We start from the raw sequence: 22,976 nt of genomic DNA on the forward strand, positions 1-22,976 counted from the left end.
ACTAAAGCAGGCATTGGTCTTTGGTCTGTAGGGATCTTTTCCAGACTGGCTTTGGAGTTGATCATACAGCCGAGACTCCTCAGTGATCATTGTCACCCTTTTGTTCTCCAGTTTTACACGAGGCTGTGAGCACGGGCGACCCCGAGATGGTGTACACGGTCCTCCAACACCGAGACTACCACAACACATCCATGGCCCTCGAGGGAGTTCCTGAGCTGCTGCACAAAATCCTTGAGGTACCCACAGGCGTGGGCCGTGCCGCCATCGGCTAAGTGCTGATCCAGCAGCTGGAGACACGGCGTGACGGCCTGGCACGCCTTCCTTAAGAGCTGTGTCAACAGTCTGTATGGTGCGAGCCGCAAACAGTGCTACTTCTCACCTCTCCAACTCGTTGAAGTTGGGGGGCTGTCACAAATTACGTTTCTAAGTCACTGGGCTTAACCCCTTCTAAGTGCTATGTAAAAATTATAATTGAAGGGGTGAGCATTGTGGTGAATCAGGTTAAGCCACCACTGGGAGGCCCACATTCCATCTGGAGAGCTTGGGTCAGTTCGTAACTGCACGACTTCAGATCCAGCTTCCTGCCAGTGTGCCGTGGAGGCAGTAGATGACAGCACAAGTACTCAGGTCCCTGCCACACGTGTGGGAGACCTGGGTGGAGCTCCTGGCTTTGGCCTGGCTGAGCCCTGGCTGTTGGGGACATTTGGGGGATAAAACAGTAGACGGGGGCTCTCTGTCGTCCTGTCTCGTAGCACTCTGAGCCCGCTAATCTCGAGGCTGTTGTGGTGAGCATCTGTTACAGTCCAGGGATTTCCAGGGCTCGCTGAGGCCCGGAAGTCAGCAGGCAAGTTCTTCTTGCCACCTTTGTCACTACTACCCAGTGGTATCTTGCAACTTCTGATCCATTGCCTTAATTTACAATTCTTGGCTTTGGGGCAGTTTGTTTGCCTTCTGAATTAAGATATATGCACTATATGATACCCCAGACCCTTCCTTCCTTCTTTTCTTTCTTTCTATCTCTTTCTTTTCTTTTTTTTTTTTTTTTTTGACAGGCAGAGTGGACAGTGAGAGAGAGAGACAGAGAGAAAGGTCTTCCTTTGCCGTTGGTTCACCCTCCAATGGCCGCCGCGGCCGGCGCGCTGCGGCCGGCGCACCGCGCTGATCCGATGGCAGGAGCCAGGAGCCAGGTGCTTTTCCTGGTCTCCCATGGGGTGCAGGGCCCAAGCACCTGGGCCATCCTCCACTGCACTCCCTGGCCACAGCAGAGGGCTGGCCTGGAAGAGGAGCAACTGGGACAGAATCCGGCGCCCCAACCGGGACTAGAACCCGGTGTGCCGGCGCCGCAAGGCAGAGGATTAGCCTAGTGAGCCGCGGCGCCGGCTCTTTTCTTTTTCTTTTTTTTTTAAGATTTATTTATGTATCTGAGGGAGTTCCAGGGGAGACAGAGAAGACACAGAGAGAAGTCTTCCATCTGTTGGTTCACTCCTCAGATGGCCACAATGGCCAGTGCTGGGTCAAGCCGAAGCCAGGAGCCAGGAGCTTCTTTCAGGTCTCCCATGCACTTGGGCCATCTTCTGCTGCTTTCCCAGGCACATCTGCAGGGAGATAAATCAGAAATGGAGCAGCTGGGACTCGAACCAGTACCCATCTGGGATGGCAGCATAGCAGGTGGTTGCTTTACCCACTGTGCCACAGTGCCGGCTCCTAGACCTTTCTTAAAAACATTAACTTATAGGCTTCTGATTGTGTTGGAAGATGGTAGCCATTCTTCAGATAAGCTTTGTTATTTGAAAGACCCACCTTAGCACTGTCCTGTGTGCAGGACTCCCCAGGCAGCAGCAGATAAGGAAGTACCTATTTTCATATTTGTTCTCAACTTAGGCATGGAGGTGAGCTATCCCATTCCCAATGAGCCCCCAAAATATTTGCTAGGAAAATCAGCTTACAACTTGAGTCAGAACACATCTCTCTCTCTCTCTCTCTCTCTCTCTCTCTCTCTCTCTCTCTCTCTCTTTGACAGGCAGAGTTAGACAGTGAGAGAGAGAGACAGAGAGAAAGGTCTTCCTTTTTCCATTGGTTCACCCTCCAGTGGCCGCTATGGCCAGTGCACTGTGGCCGGCGCTGCGCTGATCCTAAGCCAGGAGCCAGGTACTTCTCCTGGTCTCTCATGGGGTGCAGGGCCCAAGCACTTGGGCCATCCTCCACTGCCTTCCCGGGCCACAGCAGAGAGCTGGACTGGAAGAGGAACAACCGGGACAGGACCGGCGCCCCAACTGGGACTAGAACCCAGAGTGCTGGCGCCGCAGGTGGAGGATTAGCCTAGTGAGCCACGGCGCTGGCCCAGAACACATCTCTTAAGAAGAATCAGTAGCTCTATTGAGACACACAACCTTGTGACAAGCAGGACAATCAGTGCTCATTATTTGAGCACCCTCTAAAAAACTTCTCTCTGTGCCACTCAAGCGAGGACGTGTCCAAGATACTCATGTCCCATGGCCTGAGTGGAGCCCACGCTGAAATGTAGGATGGTGGTGAGCATTGCTACAGACAGGTGTGCCTTTATGAGTGTGCAAAGATTCACTGTGATCTAATAACTGACTGCAGGAGGAACTAAAAACATCATTTTGCCCATCTGACAAAGCAGAAAATGACTTGAACATGCAATCACCCTTCATTTTAAAAAACCTAGTATAAAAGATTTTCATGCTTTTTTTCCCCTCTGTATTGATACACAGCAATGGGCTGCGGGGACTGTTTGCTGGCGGGGAGCTCTAGACAGCCATGAATGATGTGTATACTTAGGTGGCACCGGAGGCCGTAGCTGACGTCCGGCCTTAAAACACTGTCTCCTTATAATGTACGCCGGCCTTTCTAATCAGCCTCTTCTAGGTTGTCATTGGAATCCTGGCTGGTTTTACTCCTGGGGGGATTCCCGGCCTTCCCGCCCCATCCTCTGTAAAAACCACAGCGGAGCTCTGAGGGTAGGAGAGGGGACAGAAAATTCCCCGGCCCCCCTAGCGTTTCTCTTGTCGGCTGGGCCCGCTGGCCGCCTTAAGTGGCTCCTGGAGAACCTGCTGCAGAATTGATGGTGGGTAAGCAACCTCGGTGGTGCAAAGCTTCAGATCCTCAAAGTGGGAGAGGAGAGTGGGGCGAAGGCTGCGGCCTGGAGGGAAATCCGCTCCTGGGGGGGCGGGGTGGGTGTCGGCCAGCCGTCAGGCTCTCGCAGTTTCTGAGTGGTCGGCACGCAAAGCCTTCACGGTCAAGTTCCCCATGTGAGGGCGGCCGCTGACCTTTCTCCTCTGTGCGTAGACTGTGCTAGCCCGCTGCCTGGCTGCACTTAACCCATCTTCCCAGGCTGACTCTGTTACTGCTGGGAAGCTCCGCCCCCAGGGGCTGTGATTCGCCCCGCTTCGAAGCCTGCTCCTTTCCGTGTGAGCCCTCCTAACGATCTCGACAGACTTTATCACAGGACGAGGGGGAATTAAGAAGGAAGTATCCAGTTCACTGGGTTTGAACCTTGTGTCTTCCTACTTCCTCTGCTCTCAATTTTTCTGATTTTAAAACTCCGTTAACCGCTGCTATGTGCGTGTTCCGTTGACGGCGCCAAGGGTAACCTGTTTGCAACCTCTGTCCTTTAGGCTCCGGATTTCTATGTGCAGATGAAGTGGGAGTTCACCAGCTGGGGTGAGTCGCTGTGGGCTTAGGATTTCTCTCCGTTTCCACATCTCCCTAGCCAGAATGTAGATTGGTTTTTTCCTGTAGGAATGTTACGTGCATTTTAAAAACAAATCTTGAGAAGGAGGAGGAAGGACAGTGACCCCAGTCCCTCCTGAGTGGCTGCTCTGCATACCCTGTCCCCGGCAGAAGACCTGGGCCCCAAGCATCCCCCCCAACCCCAGGGTACTCATTTCCGTAGTGTAGTTCAGCGTGAGTCTTTTAAGCCTGTTAGTCTAAGGGCAGCCTCCCTGATGGCTGGCTTGTTCCAAGTGGCCATGTTTCTCCTAATGTCACTGGAAAGGACTGGCTGGGACAATGTTTCCACAGAGGTTCTCCTTAGATTCCTCCCGGGAACCTCAGGTTGTTCTTCAGAGACACCAAAGCACTCTTTTCTGATGCAAATGATCACCGTGGTTTCGGGTTTTGTGAACCAGCAGCGCATTTGAGGGTCTGGAGTTTGGAAGGGCGGCTGTGACTGTGGCCATATGGTCGCCCTGGTGGCAGGCAGCGAGTGGGATGAGAAGACTCGGGAAATTCACTGCCGAAGGAGCAGAAGATGCAGTTGTATTTTTTGCTGACTTGGCATGTGACGAGCGGGCGCTGGGGGGTCCAGTTCTGTCTCCCAGTCACCATCTTGCCCGGACCCTGATCTCCCAGGCTGGGTGTTCCGCCCGGCCCTGGGCTCTTCTCAGCTGTACGCTTCTCTCCTCCAGTGCCCTTGGTCTCCAGGATATGCCCGAATGACGTCTGTCGCATTTGGAAAAGCGGGGCCAAGCTGCGCGTCGATATCACGCTGCTGGGCTTTGAGAACATGAGCTGGATAAGAGGGAGGCGCAGCTTTATATTTAAGGGAGAAGGTGAGTGAGCCCAGCCTCACAGTGGTGGCTGCGGCCACATGACCCAACGACCCGCACCCATCCTCGTCGTCTTCCTCTCTTGCCATCTGGGGCGTGTCTGCCGGTTATTCTTACCCATTCTGCTGCTCTCTTTGCCCCTGGCACATGTCACTCACCCCCTGCACACGTGTCTGTCTCATTTCCTGGGCCTGCATCTGCTGAACAGGCCTGATCCTCCCCGTGGGAGAGAGCAGTGCACCGGTCACCCAACGGTGCACTCAGGAGTGTCAATTCTGAAATGATCGCTTTTGTAAAGGACACGGGTGAGGTGTGTTGCTAATCAAGGGTGCAGAAGGCTGCATCTCTGGGGAGGATGGCCCAGAGCCCCCTACAGACGTGGAAAACCGGCCAGGAATCCCCTGGACAAGTAGGTAACCGATAGTCAGCGCGCCAGGCCTTAGCAGGCAGCAGCCGGCAGGACAAACGCGAGAGGCACTGCATTTGCGAGCGGGCAGCTCCTGGCTTCTGCGCTGCATCCACTTCCGCCCGGGTTTCCATCCGCAGACAACTGGGCCGAGCTGATGGAAGTCAACCACGACGACAAAGTGGTCACCACCGAGCACTTCGACCTTTCCCAGGAGATGGAGCGCCTCACCCTGGACCTCATGAAGCCGAAAAGCAGGGAAGTTGAGAGGCGGCTCACCAGCCCCGTCATCAATACCAGCCTCGATACTAAAAATATCGCTTTCGAGAGGTACGCATTCAGGCGCTGGGTAGTCCTGCCATCTTAGTGACGTGTATGTGTGTATGTACTGGAATTTCGGGGGGTTGGGCTTTGGTTTCTTATCTGATGTCATGAACACGAGGGAGTGTTATGAGCTGATCTCCGAGGGAACAGAAACCGTAGCGGACAGCTGACCTCATCCGTCATTTGTCTTGCACACTGGTTAAGTCTTGGAGAGGTGTCTCCATATCCTGCCATGGGCCCTTGCTCGGGGCTTTGCTCGAATTGATTTTCATCTGGGTATCTGTGGACCCTCAGCATGCGCGGCTCCCAAACCTCGGCGTGCTGAGTTCCCAGAAACTAGAACTGAGCCGCTGCTGAGTTCACTTGTCCTGTATCAGCGACATGCACACACAGCGCATCGCTCAGTGTGGTTCTCCTCCCCACAGCAAGAGGCTGGAGGGCCTCCGATGAGCTGGTTAGCGCAGATGAGAGCGCCGTCGCTGGCCGTCCACCCCGGGGCCGCACCAGCGGCGCAGAGGCCGGCACAGCCTTTCCCGGAAGTGTTTTTCCACGGGACACTCTGCACCGAGGGAGTCCACAAGAGCCCTTAATGTTTGCCTAGGATGTCACATCCAGCTCTCTGCAGAGCACAGTGGCACAGCCTGATCCAGAACGCACACCGTTACCCCGAATGCAGGCTTGCTCTCCTCTGCACGAATATTCTGTCCTCTCTCGATTTTCCTTTGTTTCCCACATCAAATTGGTGAGTGCAGCTGAGAGGTTTTTGTTCAGAGTGCCCTCTCCCGCTCATGTCTGTCACGCTGTGCAGCGAGAGCACCCGTAGCAGAGGAAGAAGGTCAAGGCTGCTGCCCCCCCCCCCCCCCCGCCACAGCCCATCAGTAAGGAGAGAACTGGGGCCACTGCAGGGCGACTAAGTGAGTGTGCGACCTGGGGCAGGCGGCCCCATTTCTCCAGTTTTCTGTCTTAGCTGAGAGGAAAACACGGAGTCGCCTCACCGTGAGGTTCCTGAAGTCCGTGGCGCTGAGCCGTCACCAGGAGAGACAGGGCGCCCTGTGTGGTTCAGCAGCGCAGTTGTCTGAGTCCCCGTTTGTTGGGAAGTGTGATGTATGGGCAGAGCGTGGGAACTGCTGCCTGGCACCCCACAAAGTGCACACGGGAGATGCCAGCCCATTGCTTCTGAAGGCACACTGAGTGTTTGCTCCCAGGGTTTTCAGAGAGTTCAAGCGAACTCTCTTGCCACTGGCTTGCCAAGAATTTCTGGAAGACAGCTGCTTTTCTGCCGGTCCTCCAGTGTGGGAGCAAGGATTTGAGGCGCTTTCCAGGGTGAGGTTTCCTGGTAGGGAAGGTGTGCACCTCTGCCTCCAGCCAGAGGTATGCGTGCCCGTTTGAATTTGTAAGGTGTGGCTCTTCCTGTGTTGTGACGGTCACGTTTGTCCATTCCTCCTGACCTGTGACTCGGAGCCTCCCGCTTGTGAGTTGACACCATTCCCCAGTGAATTCTTTGCCTGCAGGATGTACTTTCTGGTTCCTCTTCTCTGAAGGAGTACACTCTGCTCGCCCGGCACCCTCGCGGCCTTTGTCCAGATGGTGTAGCAGCCACCAAGACACGGGCCTACAGAGTGGCCTTTGGCGCCGTGGTCCCGGTGGAGACAGGCAAAGCTGCAGGCGGCACGAGAGGGCAGCCGTGGCCTCCAGCTGCCTCTGCACGCAGAGCCCATGCAGACCCAGGGGTCGCCAGGGCCTTGGTTTCAAGACGGGGTGTAGACGTGGAGCTTAGGAACTGGCGTGCTGTCGGAGTGGGGATGTGGGGGGCAGCAGGCGGCAGCATTGCTGGCTGTGGGGCCACAGCGCGCTGAGCTTAGCCCGTCCTCGGGAGGAAGGTGCAGCTCTGCTTTTTCGGCGTAGGCGAGGATGGGGGAGCAGGTAGTGTCACCCTTCAGTCCCTCTGAAGACTGCGCAAGTGCCAGGAAACCAGGATTCCCTGAGCCCAAACCTTAAGTGGCGCAGGCATAGCTAAGGGACAGAGCACGGACTTAGTTAACTGAAAGGACTACGCTGAACTTGAATTACTGATGACTAGCGGGAGGCTGGTTCCTTAGTCTGGTGGGGTCCCTGACCTGCCGTCCCCGGGGCCCGTATTTTGTTTCTGAAGCATCAGTTGGAGCGAGCTAGCATTTGGCGCGGTCCCCTTAGGACTCCTCTCTTTGCTTCTATGGGGTCACGTTACACTAATGGTAGACAGATAAGGACGACAGCAGCTCTGGGCTCTCCTTTCCCTGATGGGCTAAAACACACACAGACAGCTCCTCAGGCCCCACCTGCACTGACTGCACCCACCAAATCCCATTAGAAGAAAAGCCGACCGTATGGACCCGCAGGATGCAAATGAGCACAGCTGTTCCCTGTGACCGGCTCACCTGCTGCCTCCCTCAGGTCAGAGCGGCCACGTGGAGCCAGGATGTGATGTCCTAGACAAAGGGCAGGGCTGGGCAGGGCTCCCCGCTGAGTGGGACCAGCAGAGCCTCCTAGCCGCCCTTGGCTCCGGAGTGTGTTTTTCTCAGGAGTACGTTGAGCGGGATGACGGGGCCATGGGGCCGGCTTCCAGCCCTGCAGCTGCGGCTGGAATGCTGGGCCGCGTGATTGCAAGCAGCAGCTGGGCTGACAAACTGCTTTGAACATTCTTTCCCCTGCCGCACGAGACCCGACCCACGTGCGCGTCATAGGCCGTCTGCAGGCATTCATGGCTTCTCCACGCAGCTCGCCCCAGAGAGGGGTTCCTGCCGCACCGGCCCCTTCCCAGGGGCTCCCTGGTCTGAGATTCCTCGATGGAGAGGCAGCTGCTTGTGGAGCGAGAGCTGCTGATGGCCACACCCACAGTTCCGATGCCCCGGATCAATGCTCTCACCCAGATCCACCTCGTGGCGAGCCCTCGGACGCTGGCCATCTTCACTTAAGTGCTTGAGGACAGCTGTCCAATAAATGTCGCCACCTTTGTCCCCGATGCTGACAGTTTTTGTAAAGCAGCCAAGAGCTGAGGCTCTCTATGCCTGGAGTGAGGCTAATTGATTAATAACTGTGGGAGGGGGTGGGGGGGCTACGCCATCTGGCATTGGTGGCATCCTTCCGAGGACAATAGGACCTGATTTCCAAGTGTCCTTTACTAACTTAAGCTGGGGGAAGAGAACAAGCGAACTATAAAGGCTCAGGGATGGATCTGAATGGCATGTACATGTGGCAATTTGTGGTGTTCACTTTTTATCAGAACTAAATCCGGATTCTGGGGCTGGAGGACAGATAAAGCAGAAGTTGTTAATGGTTACGAAGCAAAGGTAAAAGGCAACTCTTAAAATAAGATTTAATACAGCTCTGTAGCTTCTGTGCAAATGAGGAGTCTGTCGAGATGTCTCTCATGCATCCGTACCATGAAGACGCTCGCGGAGGGCGTCCTGTCTGATGTCTCTCACTTGGAGTTTTTAATCTCATTTGACTTTGAGAAAACGCGCCAGCCTGTCCTGAGGAGGGCTCTAGCTATGCCAAAGAGAAACAGTGTTGTAGAGAGGAGTGCAGGCGCCAGCTGTCCCAGCAGGAATGCCTGCCAAATAGTCATTCTTTTAATTAAAAAGGAAAAAAGAAAAAAGGGAATGGATTGGATTTCACGTGCTTCTTCATCTTTTAAAAACAAAAATGTTAGTAGCTGCACGTTTTTTTTTTTTTAAGATCAGCCTGATTTTAACAACAGGCTCTCAGCCCCCCTGTGACACTGTCATTGTGAAAGTGGAGACGGCAGCTGGTCCGCGGGTCCCCTGGCGCTCCCCTTGCTGGCCTTTGCTGAGCCCTGCGGTCCTGCTGCACTGATGGCAGGCAGTGGCCGGGCCAGCTGCTGCAGAGGCCTCTGGCGGAAGCTGATGTCAGGCTCCGCAGAGCTGCATTTACAAACAGTCGCCCTGGCACCAAGTGGGCGTGTTCTGCAGCTCTGAGCATTGGGTGTCCGCGTGGCCACTGCTGCCTTTGACTGCCCAGCCCACCATCCTCCTCGGTTGCCCTTGACAACAGAGCATGCGTTCTGGCAGTTAGCTTTTTTGGCCCTAAGAGGGGGGTACCTCTCCCACTAGTGGCTTGCTGGCTGTCCCCAGATCTCACAGATCTCGAGAACCTGGGTTCCTCCCTCTTCCTTGTGCCCAGCAGGTGGCTGACAAAGTCCAGGCTGTTAGCCGATCCCCCCACATCAGTAGAAGCGCGTGACAGAGGCTTGCATCCCCTTAGTATAAGAGAAACCCAGGCGGGCAGCCTGAACTGCCAGGCATTTGTTTGAGTTTAGCAACAAGAAGGGCAGGTGGAAGACGCAGGCTGTCCACAACAGCTCCTCCTCCCGTTCAAACTGTCAGAGATGGAAAGCAACTGCCGATGCATTTCTTAGTTGACAGTCTGTATATCTTCCCTGCGGGAGCCTCATTGTTAACCATTTCTCATTTTTATTTTGCTGAATTTTTTTTTTCTTTTTGCTTCAGCATTCTTGCTCTTGCTGTGCTTAGGTTCTGAGTTTTGATTCCCTGTGTCACTGTGTTCTTTTGCACACATCTCTCAAGGTTTACACAGTAAACAATGTGAGTGTGATAACCAAAATCCGCACAGAACACCTGACCGAGGAGGAAAAGAAGCGATACAAAGGTAACGAAGCCTTGGGTAGTCTGGGGTTAAAGGGCTCAGGGTCTGCCAGTCCCACCCCTGCCTCCTTTTGTACAAAAATGGCCTCAGAATGACTCATCTGGGAGAGGTTTCCCCATTTGGCTGCAGCGGTAATTAAAGCTATTCATGTTTATGAAGAACAATGTGTTGGATTTGGCCAAAAAAGTAGAGAAGGCCATCAGAACCGGTGGCGTAGCTCCGTCATTATGGGGCAAAACCTGGACGGAACGTGGGACTCCAAGCCCCACAGCGCCAACATGTGGCTGCTGGGGCCCTGTGAGGTCGCACACCCTCTGAGCCTCAGTTTCCTCTGCGGTGAAACGGAGGGGACCCCCCACCTTCCCGAGAGTTCCTGGGAGGGTCGGGCACCGTTGCACTCATAACCCTGGAACGGAGCCTGCAGGGTGCGGGGGCGTGCGGCAGTTCCCAGCATCTGCTGTTACCATGACTCCAATCCGGTGGGCAGAGCTGAGGCCCAGAACATGTGGGTCCCCAGGGGCCAGGGTGGGATCGGAATCCCTACCTGGGCTTCTCTTAAAATCCAGGCTCTTCCCACTGTTCTGTTTAATTTCTTGTAACTGTTTCTCTAGTTTAGAGCCTAATAAGAGGTGCACTACACAGCATCACTCAGCTTGGGGTTACTGTGGGTGATTTTGTCAGTCTGTCCACAGATGGATTTGCTAAGCAGGTGGCTTGGATCAGAGACTTTAATAAAACAGGATGAGGGTGTGTCCTGTAGCACAAGTCAGATGTGAGATCAGACACTGACCTTTCCCCTCTGTAGCGGACAGGAACCCTCTGGAATCCTTGCTGGGAACAGTGGAACACCAGTTTGGTGCACAAGGGGTAAGTTGAAGCAGCGAGCTCCCAGTGCAGTCTGATGAAAGGAGAGGAGTCCCCGTGCCTGAGAGGGCATTTACTGGACCCTGGCTGGGTGGGTTTATTTGGAAGGGGTAAGGGGTGTGCCCAAGCCAGGAGTGGGTGGATTCATTTGGAAGAAAATTAGATGGGGGGGGGTCTTTGAAAATAAAGCTTTCAGAGGCGGGGGTGGTGATTATTGAATTCAGGTGCTTTCTTTCTCTCTTTTACTATAAGCTAGGGCTTCCGCATATAAATGGAACTTAGGATTTAGTTTTTTTTTTTTTTTAATTTATTTTATTTATTTTGAAAGGCAGAGTTATAGAGAGGGAGAGACTGAGAGAAATCTTCCATCCCCTGGTTCACTCCCAAATGGATGCATCAGCCAGGGCTGGGCCAAAATGAAGCCAGGAGCCAGGAGCTTCTTCCTGGTCTCCTATGTGGGTGCAGGGGCCCAAGCACTTGGGCCATCTTCCACTGCTTTCCCAGGCCATAGCAGGGAGCTGGACCGAAAGTGGAGCAGCGGGGACTTGAACTGGCGCCCATATGGGATGCTGCATTGCGGGCAGTGGCTTAACCTGCTATGCTATAGTGCCGGCCCCCATCTTTTTATAGCAGTTGTAACACAGCACGACATGGATTCCGTATTGGGATGTCAGTGAGGGTCGGAGAGATGAAACAGCCCTTCTCGAAGCAAGCTGGGTAGGACAGAGCTAGCGCTTAAACCCCGAGTCTCCCAGACCTCACACGTTCAGATCTCTCGCCTCGTCTTTTCCTTCTTCCTTGTCCATAACCAGGTAGTTACAGTTCTCTTAGAGTAGAACAATCCATCAGGCTCACCAGAGAGGCTGGGCCGCCTTTGCGGATGTCACTTAATTCTAAAGGGTAGTGACGGAATCCTCCGGTCTGTAGCTGGTTAGCGTGGCCGGCTGCCGCAGACTGGGGTGCTGGGCCTCAGCACTCTAACTTTCCCGAGTTCTGGCTCGCAGGACCTCACCACAGAATGTGCCACCGCCAACAACCCCACGGCCATCACGCCCGACGAGTACTTTGACGAAGAGTTCGATCTGAAAGACAGGGACATCGGAAGGCCGAAAGAGCTGACCATTAGGACACAAAAGTAAGAGCAAGGGCGAGCTGCCGCTTTCACCCTAGGGACTGTCTCCGAGGTCGTGCTGTTTATCTTAGGGTGCTAGGTTCAGTGGGCGCCCTGCCCCTTGCCTTCCCAATGTATATATGTATCTACTTTAAAATTTTGTTTTAGTCTTATTTGAGAGAGAAGGAGAGAGACAGAGGGAGAGATCTTCCATCTGCTGGTTTATTCCCCAAGTGCCCACAGCAGGCAGGGCTGGGCCAGGCCACAGTCAGGAGCCCAGAACTTGAGCCACCACCTGCTGGCTCCCAGGAGGTGCATGAGCAGGAAGCCGGATTGGAAGCAGAGGTTCTGGGACTTGAAGCAACTCCAGCATGGGACGCGGGGTCCCGAGCAGCAAGTTCACTGCTGTACCAAACACCGGCTGGAAAACCAACTTATCTGATACAAGCTGACAGTAGATGGCCCCCTTCTTAGCCCTTCTCCAAACAGGATGGAGATTGGATGAAGAATTCCTTACTTATCTTGCTGCTGACCAGCTCAGATGGCCTGGTGCCCGCTGGCTACTGCTTGCTGGCAGTTAAGGCCACTGCAGAGCGACGTTGTGAGCAGGCCGTTCCCCCACTGTCTGATCCCAGGGCAGGCTGAAGTCCTGTGGTTCTCGTTCTGCTGTAGCTTGGAGCCGGGAGTAAGGGTGGTCTGGCCTAGGGCGTGGCAGGACCTGCTTTCCTGCGCAGTAGACAGGCCCTCAGCTCTGTCTCGGTCGAACCCTGCAGGTTTAAGGCGACGCTGTGGATGTGTGAGGAGTTCCCCCTCTCCCTCGTGCAGCAGGTCATCCCCATCATCGACCTGATGGCTCGGACAAGCGCTCACTTCGCAAGACTGAGAGATTTCATCAAACTGGAATTCCCCCCTGGATTTCCCGTCAAAATAGGTATTCCTAAGCAAGGTTCAGGACACATGTCCGTTCTGTTTCGTGGGTGACACGATGTCTTCTGGGGCACTGCACACTGAGGCACAAAGTAGCATACAATAGAGTGGAACAGGTCAGACTGCGTTCTGGTTTAATTTGATTTAAAGAAGTGTCATGATTCATTTTGCACGTCAAAATTGGGAGGTCTCTAGCCAACAGTTATTTTTTTGATCTTGTTTCTTTAAATATTTACTTATTTATCCAAAAGGCAAAGTTAAAGGAGAGACAGAGCAATCTCCCATCTGCTGGCTCACTCCCCAAATGGCTCAACAGCTGGGGCTGGGCCAGGCTGAAGCCAGGAGCTTCATCCAGGTCTCCCACGTGGGTGGCAGGGAACCCAGGCCTTGGTCCATCCTCTGCTACTTTCCCAGGCGCATTAGCAGGGAGCTGGTTCAGAAGCAGAGCAGCCGGGACGCCAACCAGCGCTGCAGACAGTGGCTTAGCCCGCCACGCCACAGCTCTGCTCTCCCACCAGCTCCCGACAGCTGGCGCTCGCACAAGGAAAGAGGGAGATAATCCGAGCTTTCCTTGCTTCAGTACCAGAGCTCGCTAGCTGGGGACAGGGGACTCCCAGTGTGCTTCCGGCCCGCGCCAGGACGCGCCACGCTGTGCATGATGCACACGACTCGCGCAGAATCTTAACTGTGCTGGGCGTGTGCTCATCACACTCGAATCCTGGCTGCATCCCCGCCTCGCTGTTCTTGGCTCTGAACGTGTTTCCCGCCTGTACGTGGGGGACGGCAGTTAGCAGGATGTCACACTTGCAACACGGGCAGGGGTGGCGCCAGCCCCGGGAGCACGCAGTTAGCGATCGCTGGGATTCTCCGCAGTAACGTTTGTTTGTAAACACACTCATTTTGTCAGAAATCCCCTTGTTCCACGTCTTAAACGCACGGATCACGTTTGGCAACGTGAATGGCTGCAGCACTGCCGAAGAATCTGCATCTCAGAGCGTGGAAGGAGCCCAGGCCGATCCAGGTAAAACGAGAGCTTTGCAATTAAAAAAAACCACAGTCACTTATTTTACTAGTTACTCAGTTTGAAATGAGAGTACCTTTTGCAGTAGGCTTCTGTGCTGGATGAGAGAAAATGCTAATTCAGTGTAGACAAAAAGAACCAGTGGTGTAGTGAGCAGAGCTTCCCCAAGTGTGTGTAAAGAAGGAATTAAAAGATACACACATCATCTGCACAGGGTTGATGCAGCCTTTGTTTAACACGGCATTAGCGTAATCTTAAAAATCAACTAAGGTACATACCACAGCATGCTGCCATTTTAACCTGTTAAGGCCCAAGTTTTCAATTCTGTATTTCAACGACATAATATCTACTTCAAAGTTCCCATAAGTGGTGTATTTGTTGCTTAAGTTTCCACAGGTGTCCTCTGTATAAGACGGTTGGATATAGTGGGTTAAGTGTGCCGCAGTCTGACAGACGTGTGCATCTGTGTCACCTGTCTGTGCACCCCAGAGCTCTTCGTGCTCCTTTGCTGTTGATCCAATTCATATTTTGATGTTGCTATCAATGTGTCTTTTTAAATTTTTTGAAAGGCAAAGTCAGAGAGGGGGGAGACAAACATCTGTCTACCGGTTCACTCCCCAGATGACCGCAACAGCCAAGGCTGAGTCATGCTGAAGCCAGGAGCCAGGAGCTCCGTCCTGGTCTCCCACATGGGTGCAGGGGCCCAAGCACTTGGGCATCTTCCACTGCTTTCCCAGGTGCATTAGCAGGGAGCTAGACTGGAAGTGGAGTACAGAATGTCACTGTTACAAGCACTGGCCTAACCTGCTGTGCCGTAACCCTGGCCCCAGTTTTCTTAATTTTATTTTCCAGTTGCCAGTATATAGAAATATAACTGAGTTTTGTGGTTTGGCCTTGTAACATAACTGGACCTGCCAAGCCTCCACCTCCGCCTGTGATGCCAGCATCCCATATGGGTGCCAGTTCAAGTCCCAGCCGCTCCATTTCTGATCCAGCTCCCTGCTAATGGCCTGGGGAAGCAGTGAAAGATGGCCCAAGTGCTTGGGCCCCCATATCTCCGTGGGAGACCCAGAAGAAGCACCTGGCTCTTGGCTTCAGGTCTGCTCAGCTCTGGTCATTGCGGCTATTTGGGGAGTGAACAGTAGATGGAAGACTCCTCTCACTGTCTCCCTCCCTAACACTGCCTCTCAAATAAATAAATAAATCTTTGAAAAAAAAAATCTTTGCTTACATACATGATCATGTGATCTGTGAATGAAGAATTTGCTTTTCTTCCATGCTTGAAACTTTTTCTTTTTCTTGTCATATGGCTCTTGCTGGGACATCCAGTACAGTGTTAAGTAAAATTGATGAATGGCCATCCTTGCTCCTTTCCTGACTTCAAGGGAGGAAGGGTTGTTTCACCGTTAAATATGATGTCCACTGTTGATTTCTTTGGTAGATAGTCTTTATTAGATTGAGAAAAGGCTTCCCTTTCTTAGTTTTAAGTTTTTGTCATTAAGTACTACTTTTTAATATGCTTTTTCTATAGCTTTTGAGGTGGTTGTATTGTTTTCTCCTTTAGTCTGCCAATAATGCTATATATATTTTAGTGTTTAGTGTAAATGAAGCCAGCAGTACCGTTCTTCCACTCCCACGTGACAACAAAGTTGGGTAATAACAAGTGTCCCTGAAGTCGCCCAGCAAAGGAACGCTCAGCCGCTCTTGGCAAACAGAGTACATTGGCGACATGTCTGGCACAGTGTGGTCACTTGAGGGTGAACATGCCCAGGACCTGGCTGTCCCGAGACACTTATGCCTTTGGGCTCTTCTTGCGACCCCAGTACTGCTGGTATCTGGAAACTCCCCGGATGCCCCTAGACCACAGGATGCGCTCACTGTGCTGTAGGAGTGCAGTGGAGTGACTCACACACAGCAGTGAGAGTCAAACGCGCAGCCACGTGTATCAAAACCGGGGCGTCTCACAGCACGTTTATGTCAAGTTCAGAAACGAGCTCAAACTACTAAGAAGCCCAGCGAGGAGCTTAGCTGGTGAAGCTCCCCGCCCTGAAGTGTTCACCCCTGCAGAGGAGGCTGGACCTTGTTGAGAAGGGTGTGCTTGGGCCATGTGAGTGGAGGCGGTGGATCTCGGGTCGGGGGAGACTCCCAGGCATTCGCTACGTGTTTCTAAAACGCCTTGGGGCGACCTCGTGTGCACATGCACGTGCACCTACACATGGCATTGCTCAAAGGGACACAGACACCAGCCACCTCTGGGGTCTGGAAATAGAGTAGGAAGAGAAATCTTTACTTCTCATTTCACAGTCTTCTGCATTTTTCTACTGACTAGATATTAATTTTTTTTACTAGGCTTAAAAAAATCAAAGAAAAAAACTGTGTTCTGGCACTTTTTCTGTCACTATTCTTCCTCAGAATCTCTCACGCAATATGAACTTTGGTTATTACCATTTTGATCCTTTCTTCATAAAAAACAATTTTGGCGGGAGTGGAGCGGAAACGTAGCGCAGTGCACTCACACGCTGGGCTGTCTCCTTTGATGTTGCAGCTTCCTCGGGCGCCAACTTCGAGGTTGACCAATCTGTGTTTGAAATTCCCGAATCTTACCACGTTCAGGACAACGGCAGAAATATGCACTTGCAGGATGAAGATTATGAGATAATGCAGTTCGCCATCCAGCAGAGCCTGCTGGAGTCCAGCCGGAGCCAGGTGCTTTATCAGCACAAATGCTGGGGCTTGGGAGGGGGAACCCCCGGTTCGGATTTTGGCCAACTGGAAAGACTTCCTCTAAAGAATAAGTCTTCATGTTCCTGGTATTTACATATACATTTAAATATTTATATATAGATACACATTTAAGTTTATGTGTTTGAAGGGGAAGGAGAGGAGAGAAATCAGTCAATTTTCCATTCACGGGTTCACTCCCCACATGGCCACAATAGCCAGGTCTGGGTCTCCCCGATGGGTGTCAGGGCCCCAAGCACTCTGCTGCTTTCCAAGGAAGATCAGCAGGGAGCTGGATTGGAAGTGAAGCAGCTGGGACTCGAACCAGGGCTCCTAACGGACGCCAGCATCAAAGGCGAAGGCTCAGCTGGCGGCCTCGCACTGTTGGCCCCGGATTGCATTCTCAGTGCCTGGTCTTCTCCAGCAGCTTTTACTGTCAGAGACCATCGGCACCACCCCAGTCAGCAGCCTTTGTTTTCAGAAAGAAGACATCTGTTAGCCAGGTGCTGGTCACTGTGTATTTGGGGGCTTGTAACTGTCTAGTACAGAAGCCATCGATTTTGTGCCAGCTCCTCCCCGGAACAGCGAGCGTTGTGAGTGGGTGCACTCGGTGACTGTGTGTGTGCTCACCTCACAGTCCCTGCGGGTCTCCCTCCAGGCTTCATTTGCTGCCACTGCCCAAGCTCAAGGGCTGCCCCCCACTATCAGCCTCTCTCATCCCCTTCCTCTTGTGGCCATAGGGCAGAGCTGGTCCCGCGTGTATCCAGGGCTCCTGCCGTCCATTTGTTTGCTGGTTGGTTTCTTCCATCTTTATTCAGCAAGTGTTTGTAGGGTGCCCGCTTTGTGCCCGGGCTGAGGATTCCTGGGTGAGGGCGGCCCTGGCCCCCGAGAACAGTACCCCTGCTCCAGCGTTTCCAGTGGCTCCAGCTCTGGCTTTCGGGCCTCCCTCTTTTTCCTGCCATCACAGTTCGCTCATTCCCAGGCCTGTTCACTTTTCTGAGGCTGCTGGGTGAGGGTCAGCGTATTTCCTGTGAGAGAAGACCCAGCCCCACAAAGTGGCTGGCACCGGAGCCCACTTCTCTCCGGGGTGAACGAGCTTGGCTTTCCAACCCATGTCTACACAAACCTCGCCAACCCTAAGTTTTTTTTTTTTTTTTTTTTTTTTTTTTTTTTTTTTGACAGGCAGAGTGGACAGTGAGAGAGAGAGACAGAGAGAGAAAGGTCTTCCTTTGCCGCTGGTTCACCCTCCAATGGCCGCCGCTGCAGCCGGCGCACCGCGCTGATCCTGGCAGGAGCCAGGAGCCAGGTGCTTTTCCTGGTCTCCCATGGGGTGCAGGGCCCAAGCACCTGGGCCATCCTCCACTGCACTCCCTGGCCATAGCAGAGAGCTGGCCTGGAAGAGGGGCAACCGGGACAGAATCCGGCGCCCCAACCGGGACTAGAACCCGGTGTGCCGGCGCCGCAAGGTGGAGGATTAGCCTATTGAGCCACGGCGCCGGCCAACCCTAAGTTTTGACAAGGGGAGTAGCCAGTGTCAAAGATGACAAATACTGAATTATGCCCTCTAACCTTGCCCGAGAATTACCTGCTGTGGTCATTTAAATTTGCCCCAGCTTGGCTGTTCTTGGTCAGTGGATTCTGTGTGAGGTTGGGAGGTGTGTCTGCTCACCAGACACCCTGTACTCTATCGTAAGCCCACGCCCAGCTGAGCCCCAGCTGACAGTTCGTTGTTGCTGCAAGGTAAGCCAGGCCCTGTTAGTTCCTCACGGCGGGGAGGTGAGTGCTGCTCTCACGTGCATTGTCAGGGTGCACCTGTTCCTTCCAAGAGGTATTCACGTCCATCATGTTTGTTTTTGCCAGGAATTTTCAGGACCAGCATCGAACGGGGGGATCAGCCCGACACATGCCTACGATGCCCAGTACGAGAGGTAACTGACGCCATCGTGGCGGCGAAGCGCAGGCTGGCACAGGCCGTGGCTCGGCACCTGCCGACAGGAGAGCTTTGAGGTGTTAGCCTCTTGCTTCCTCCTGTGCTGGTTACTCGTTAAACAAGCTGGAAACCCCCTGTGGTGATTTCTGGGATGGGATGGCTGGTGGCATCCTGACGATCCTGCCAGGTCAGTGCCTCTGGCAGAAAAGCGAGAGAAGGCTCTCTGGTGGCTGTGATCTGTGTGTAGGCATGCATGGTCACCCGGCGTGGGTGCCGGCAGTGGGGAATTTATAAAAAAATGTTTAAAAAAGATTTATTTATTTGAAAGGCAGAGTTATAGAGAGGCAGAGAGAGAGATAGAGAGGTCTTCATCCACTGGTTCACCCCTCTGGCAATGGCCAGAGCTGGGCCCATCTGAAGCCAGGAGCTTCTTCCGGGTCTCCCATGTGGGTGCATGGGCCCAAGGATTTGAGCCGTCGTCCACTGCTTTCCCAGGCCATAGCAGAGAGCCAGATCGGCATAGGAACAGCCGGGACTAGAACCAGTGCCCATATGGGATGCCAGCACTGCAGGCAGCGGCTTCACCCACTATGCCACAGCATTGCCCCCTATACAATTTTCTAAGGAAAAAAACTCTAGACTCATTATATGAAGCATTTTCCTAGTCTTCAGCCATACTTGAAAGTCTCCCGATGTAGAAGCTGGGTTTTGCTTTAAAACAGATCCAAGTTCACTTTGCGGCCCCAGCCCTGGTCTGGGCAGTTTCCCACCTGGATTTAGCACCTACAGCCCCAGTTCCGTGGGGCTGAAGGGCGTCGTGCACATACAGTGCCTGGCACGGTGTGCACTTGGTGCAGAGGTAAGGAGCGTGGTTGCCGCCGCCGCCGCGGTGATGGTAGTAATGACCGTCTCTTTTTTCCTGGTTTTCCAACCCAGGGCCATCCAGGAGAGCCTGCTCACCAGCGCGGAAGGCCTGTGTCCCGGCAGCCCGAGCGAGAGCAGCCGCTTTGACAGCGACTTGCAGCTGGCCATGGAGCTGTCTGCCAAGGAGCTGGAGGAGCGGGAGCTGCGGCTCCAGGAGGAGGAGGCCGAGCTCCAGCAGGTCCTGCAGCTGTCGCTCACCGACAAGTAGCCCCTCCTGCCCAGGGGCCGCACAAAGCAGAGGCTCTGGGCTGGGTGCAGCCGCTTCTCTCTGCAGAGGGGGCGAGGGGAGGACCTGGGTTGGCTCGCAGGTCACGTTCTTACTACCAGCTTCCGACAAGACCTCCCTCCCCCCGCAGGTTTGTAGGTTGTTCTTAGGAAGGCGTGTAACAGCCTCACTGCAGTCAGGGTGCTTTGATGGACAGCGGCACCGCCTCTGCAGAGTGTGGTTTATGAGTTTGAGACACTTCCTTACCGTTCACCAAAGAAATGGGTTGTGCCGATCTCCTCTTTATTTTTACCTTTATACAAGGTTTTTAGGACATTCCCATCTACTTCTCCATCTCACTCCATTCCTTCCACTCGCACCCAGCTGACGTTAGAGGAGAGATGTACAGATCTATTTTAGATTATGGGTAACTATTTGCATCAAATGAAGATACACAGATGACCACGGATGTTGCCTTAGCCTTTAAAACTACTAATGGTTTCAAACCACCTCAACTCCACTTACTGAGGATCGGTCTGATTTGAATTTGTAAAGGCAATTCCTTGGAGAGCAGGAGCCCCCAGGCAACATCAAAGGCAGCTAATCCTGTCCCTGAGGCAGCAGCTAGGGGCACCCGAGGCTGGCAGGCTGGCCAGCACGCCGGAGCAGCACGGAGGGAAGGGAGGGAAGCCACGGGTGTGCAGGCGGCACCTGCCAGAGGGAGGGCTGGTGTGCAGATGGAAGGGGAGCTCCGAGTGCAGCCCCGTGCTCTCCACTCAAAAGGGAAAAGGATGACTCCACGTTGCTTTTTAGAGTTCAAATCAACATCTTTCCGGATAAATATATTTTTTAACAGAATGTTTTTATTATTTTTAAAAGATATAAAAATGACTACTCCCATCAGTAGCAATACAAGGTTATACATTTTAACCAGATCTTCTCAGGCCTTTTTTGGATACCTTTAGTAGCTCACTATTTTGTGTAACCCTCCTGTAAATAACTACCACCCAACACGCAGGGCCCTGGGGGACGCGGCTGCAGCCCCTCGCTCTGCGCGAAGTCACCTGGGAAGCAAAATCTCCTCTGTTTCGTGTCCGTTTCCTCTGCTGAACTTCTCTCGGGCTAGGAAGTGAACCCTACACAGGACCGTTCCAGTTACCGTCGGTATCATACAGTTAGTGTTGCCAGTAAGACGTCTTAGACGCAGACTGTGCCCTCAATGCCACTGAACCCTGCCTCTGGTCGCGGTCTGACCAGGGCCCCTTCTCCGCACAGGAGGCCAGTCCAGGCAACAGCCCTGTGTTGCCAACACGCAGCGTGCGTTTTGTTTACTTGGCGTTTACCGGGAGCGAAGACCCCTCTTGGGAATGGCTGCAGTTAGGCCATGTCATTTGCTCACCTGTGTGCGTCGTAGGTAACGTCTGTGTTTGCATTCCATGGCTCTGCTTCCCCAGGAAGTCACTTAAAAGGGGACTGAGCACCGTGTCAACTCATTGCAACGTTTTTCATGTATGTGTTCACTCTTAAAATGCAAATAAAGACTGCTTCCTTAGAGGGTGCTCCTACACTATGTACAGCCTCGAGTCTCTCTCACAGGGCGTTCTAGTCACGGTGCACCCACGCTTCCCCGTGATGCACAGCAGAACCTCGGCTGTCTGTCACCGCGAAGGGGGCCTGCTCTCCACCTTCCTGCCCCAGGGAGACCGTCTGCCTGCCCCATGCTCCGCTCCGCTGCTGCCTCCTCCTCCCGGGGCACCAGCTCCGGGCTGTCAGGCCAACATCAAAACCGAGAGAATGTGCCCTCTCCCTCGAGGACACAGCGCTCAGTGAGGCTGTTCCTGGGCGTTCACGTGATCCCAGAGGCTTCCCTACGCATCCTACACCCAAGTACGATGCCTTTAGAACAAACACCACCACCTGGCTTCTAGCGTTGAGGCTTCGGTGGTTGTGGGAAGCTGTGAAGGAGCCTTTTTGCTTTGGGGGAAAAGTACACACCAGTGCTTTGAGCTGTGAAAGCGTCATAGACAACTTACTCTCGTTCTACAGCACCTACGGATTATTTACCCCATCTTTGGGTTGAAGCTCAAGTAGCCCGGATCAGCAGAAACTTGTCAAGATTTATTTACTTAAAAAGGCAGAATTACACAGATCTTCCAAATCTTCTGGTTCACTCCCCCAATGACCACAACACCTAGGGCTGGGCCAGGAGCCTAGAACTCCATCCAGGCCTCCCACGTGGGTGGCAGAGGCCCAAGGACTTGGGCCATCCTGCACTGCTTTCCCAGGTGCATTAGCAGGGAGCTGGACCAAAAGTGGAGCAGCTGGGACTCGAAGTGGTGCTCACACGGGATGCTGGTATCATGGGTGGAGCTTAACCCACTGTGCTACAATGCCAGCCCCTGAAGCTTTAATTTGAGCAGCTTCTGTGTGTAAAGACGCTGCTAGCAACCAAGGTTAACAAAGTCCTTCAGAGCCCTCGCTCGGTAAACAAGCTTATCAGTACCTAAGTGAGACGGCAGGAAGCGGAAAAGCCCGTCCTAGATGACAGGAAAGGGAAACGGCCATCAGGCCCAGCTGACTACCGAGGGCATCGGGAGAACTGGGCAGTGGGATTCCACAGGACTCTGGTGCAGTGAGCGCTGGCGTCCCAGTCCTGCTTGGCCTGTACTTAGGAACACGCCCGTGTCCACGACTGAGGTCCGGCTGCGGATCGTGGTCTGCTGATGTCAAACTCCAGATCCCCTGACTCAAGCAATGCCAGGCTTTAGAGGAAGTGAGTGTTTAACATAAATCATTTTTATCTGAGTGCTGCACGTCAACTGAATGTGTTCTGAGTACAGCTCAGGCTTTGACCACCACCTCTCCCTGTAGCCCCAAAGATGAAGGCCAGGGAAATAGTTCCACTTGAAAGTACTAGCTGGGGGCAAGGGGCGGGCGTCTGGTAGAATAGTCACGATGCCTGCATCCCTTAGTGCCTGGTTCAGCTGATTCCAGCTTCCTGCTAATACACACCCGGGGGCAGCAGGTGATGGCTCTACTAGCTGGGTCCCTGCCACCCACGTGGGAGCCCTGGATGGAGTTCCCAGCTCCTGGCTTCAGCTGGGCTCAGACCTGACTGCTGTGGGTATCTGGGAGAATGACCCAGTGGCTGGGATATCTGTCTCAAACACAGAACAAAACAAAAAATCACAAGTTTTACGGGCATGGTGAGTTTTCACTGTTTCCTCTTGAAATCCTAAAAATGGTACTATGATGGCAGAGCAAATGCCCTGTTTCAGAGGAGGTGGGGGTGGGGATGGGGATGTGG

General features: G+C 53.4%; 1 protein-coding gene across 3 annotated transcripts in view; it reads left to right on the forward strand.

Moving 5' to 3' along the window:
* The window catches only part of ANKRD13A (ankyrin repeat domain 13A), a 37,299-nt gene extending 16,060 nt beyond the window's left edge, over positions 1 to 21,239 (forward strand). For all 3 annotated transcript variants that reach the window (XM_017337961.4, XM_002721988.6, XM_089322985.1), the window contains 13 exons: positions 112 to 236; positions 3,639 to 3,684; positions 4,431 to 4,574; positions 5,118 to 5,307; positions 8,564 to 8,630; positions 9,888 to 9,969; positions 10,772 to 10,833; positions 11,835 to 11,965; positions 12,715 to 12,872; positions 13,776 to 13,889; positions 16,435 to 16,595; positions 18,471 to 18,538; positions 19,477 to 21,239. In XM_017337961.4, coding sequence (XP_017193450.4) covers positions 112 to 236; positions 3,639 to 3,684; positions 4,431 to 4,574; positions 5,118 to 5,307; positions 8,564 to 8,630; positions 9,888 to 9,969; positions 10,772 to 10,833; positions 11,835 to 11,965; positions 12,715 to 12,872; positions 13,776 to 13,889; positions 16,435 to 16,595; positions 18,471 to 18,538; positions 19,477 to 19,672 — 1,544 coding nt within the window. In that variant the 3' untranslated portion in view covers positions 19,673 to 21,239. The remainder of the gene's footprint in view (positions 1 to 111; positions 237 to 3,638; positions 3,685 to 4,430; positions 4,575 to 5,117; positions 5,308 to 8,563; positions 8,631 to 9,887; positions 9,970 to 10,771; positions 10,834 to 11,834; positions 11,966 to 12,714; positions 12,873 to 13,775; positions 13,890 to 16,434; positions 16,596 to 18,470; positions 18,539 to 19,476) is intronic.
* The last annotated feature ends 1,737 nt before the right edge of the window (positions 21,240 to 22,976 follow it).

The sequence above is a fragment of the Oryctolagus cuniculus genome, chromosome 21, assembly GCF_051225735.1.
Source record: "Oryctolagus cuniculus isolate XC-2025 breed Fujian yellow rabbit chromosome 21, ASM5122573v1, whole genome shotgun sequence".
Classification (NCBI taxonomy): Eukaryota; Metazoa; Chordata; class Mammalia; order Lagomorpha; family Leporidae; genus Oryctolagus; species Oryctolagus cuniculus.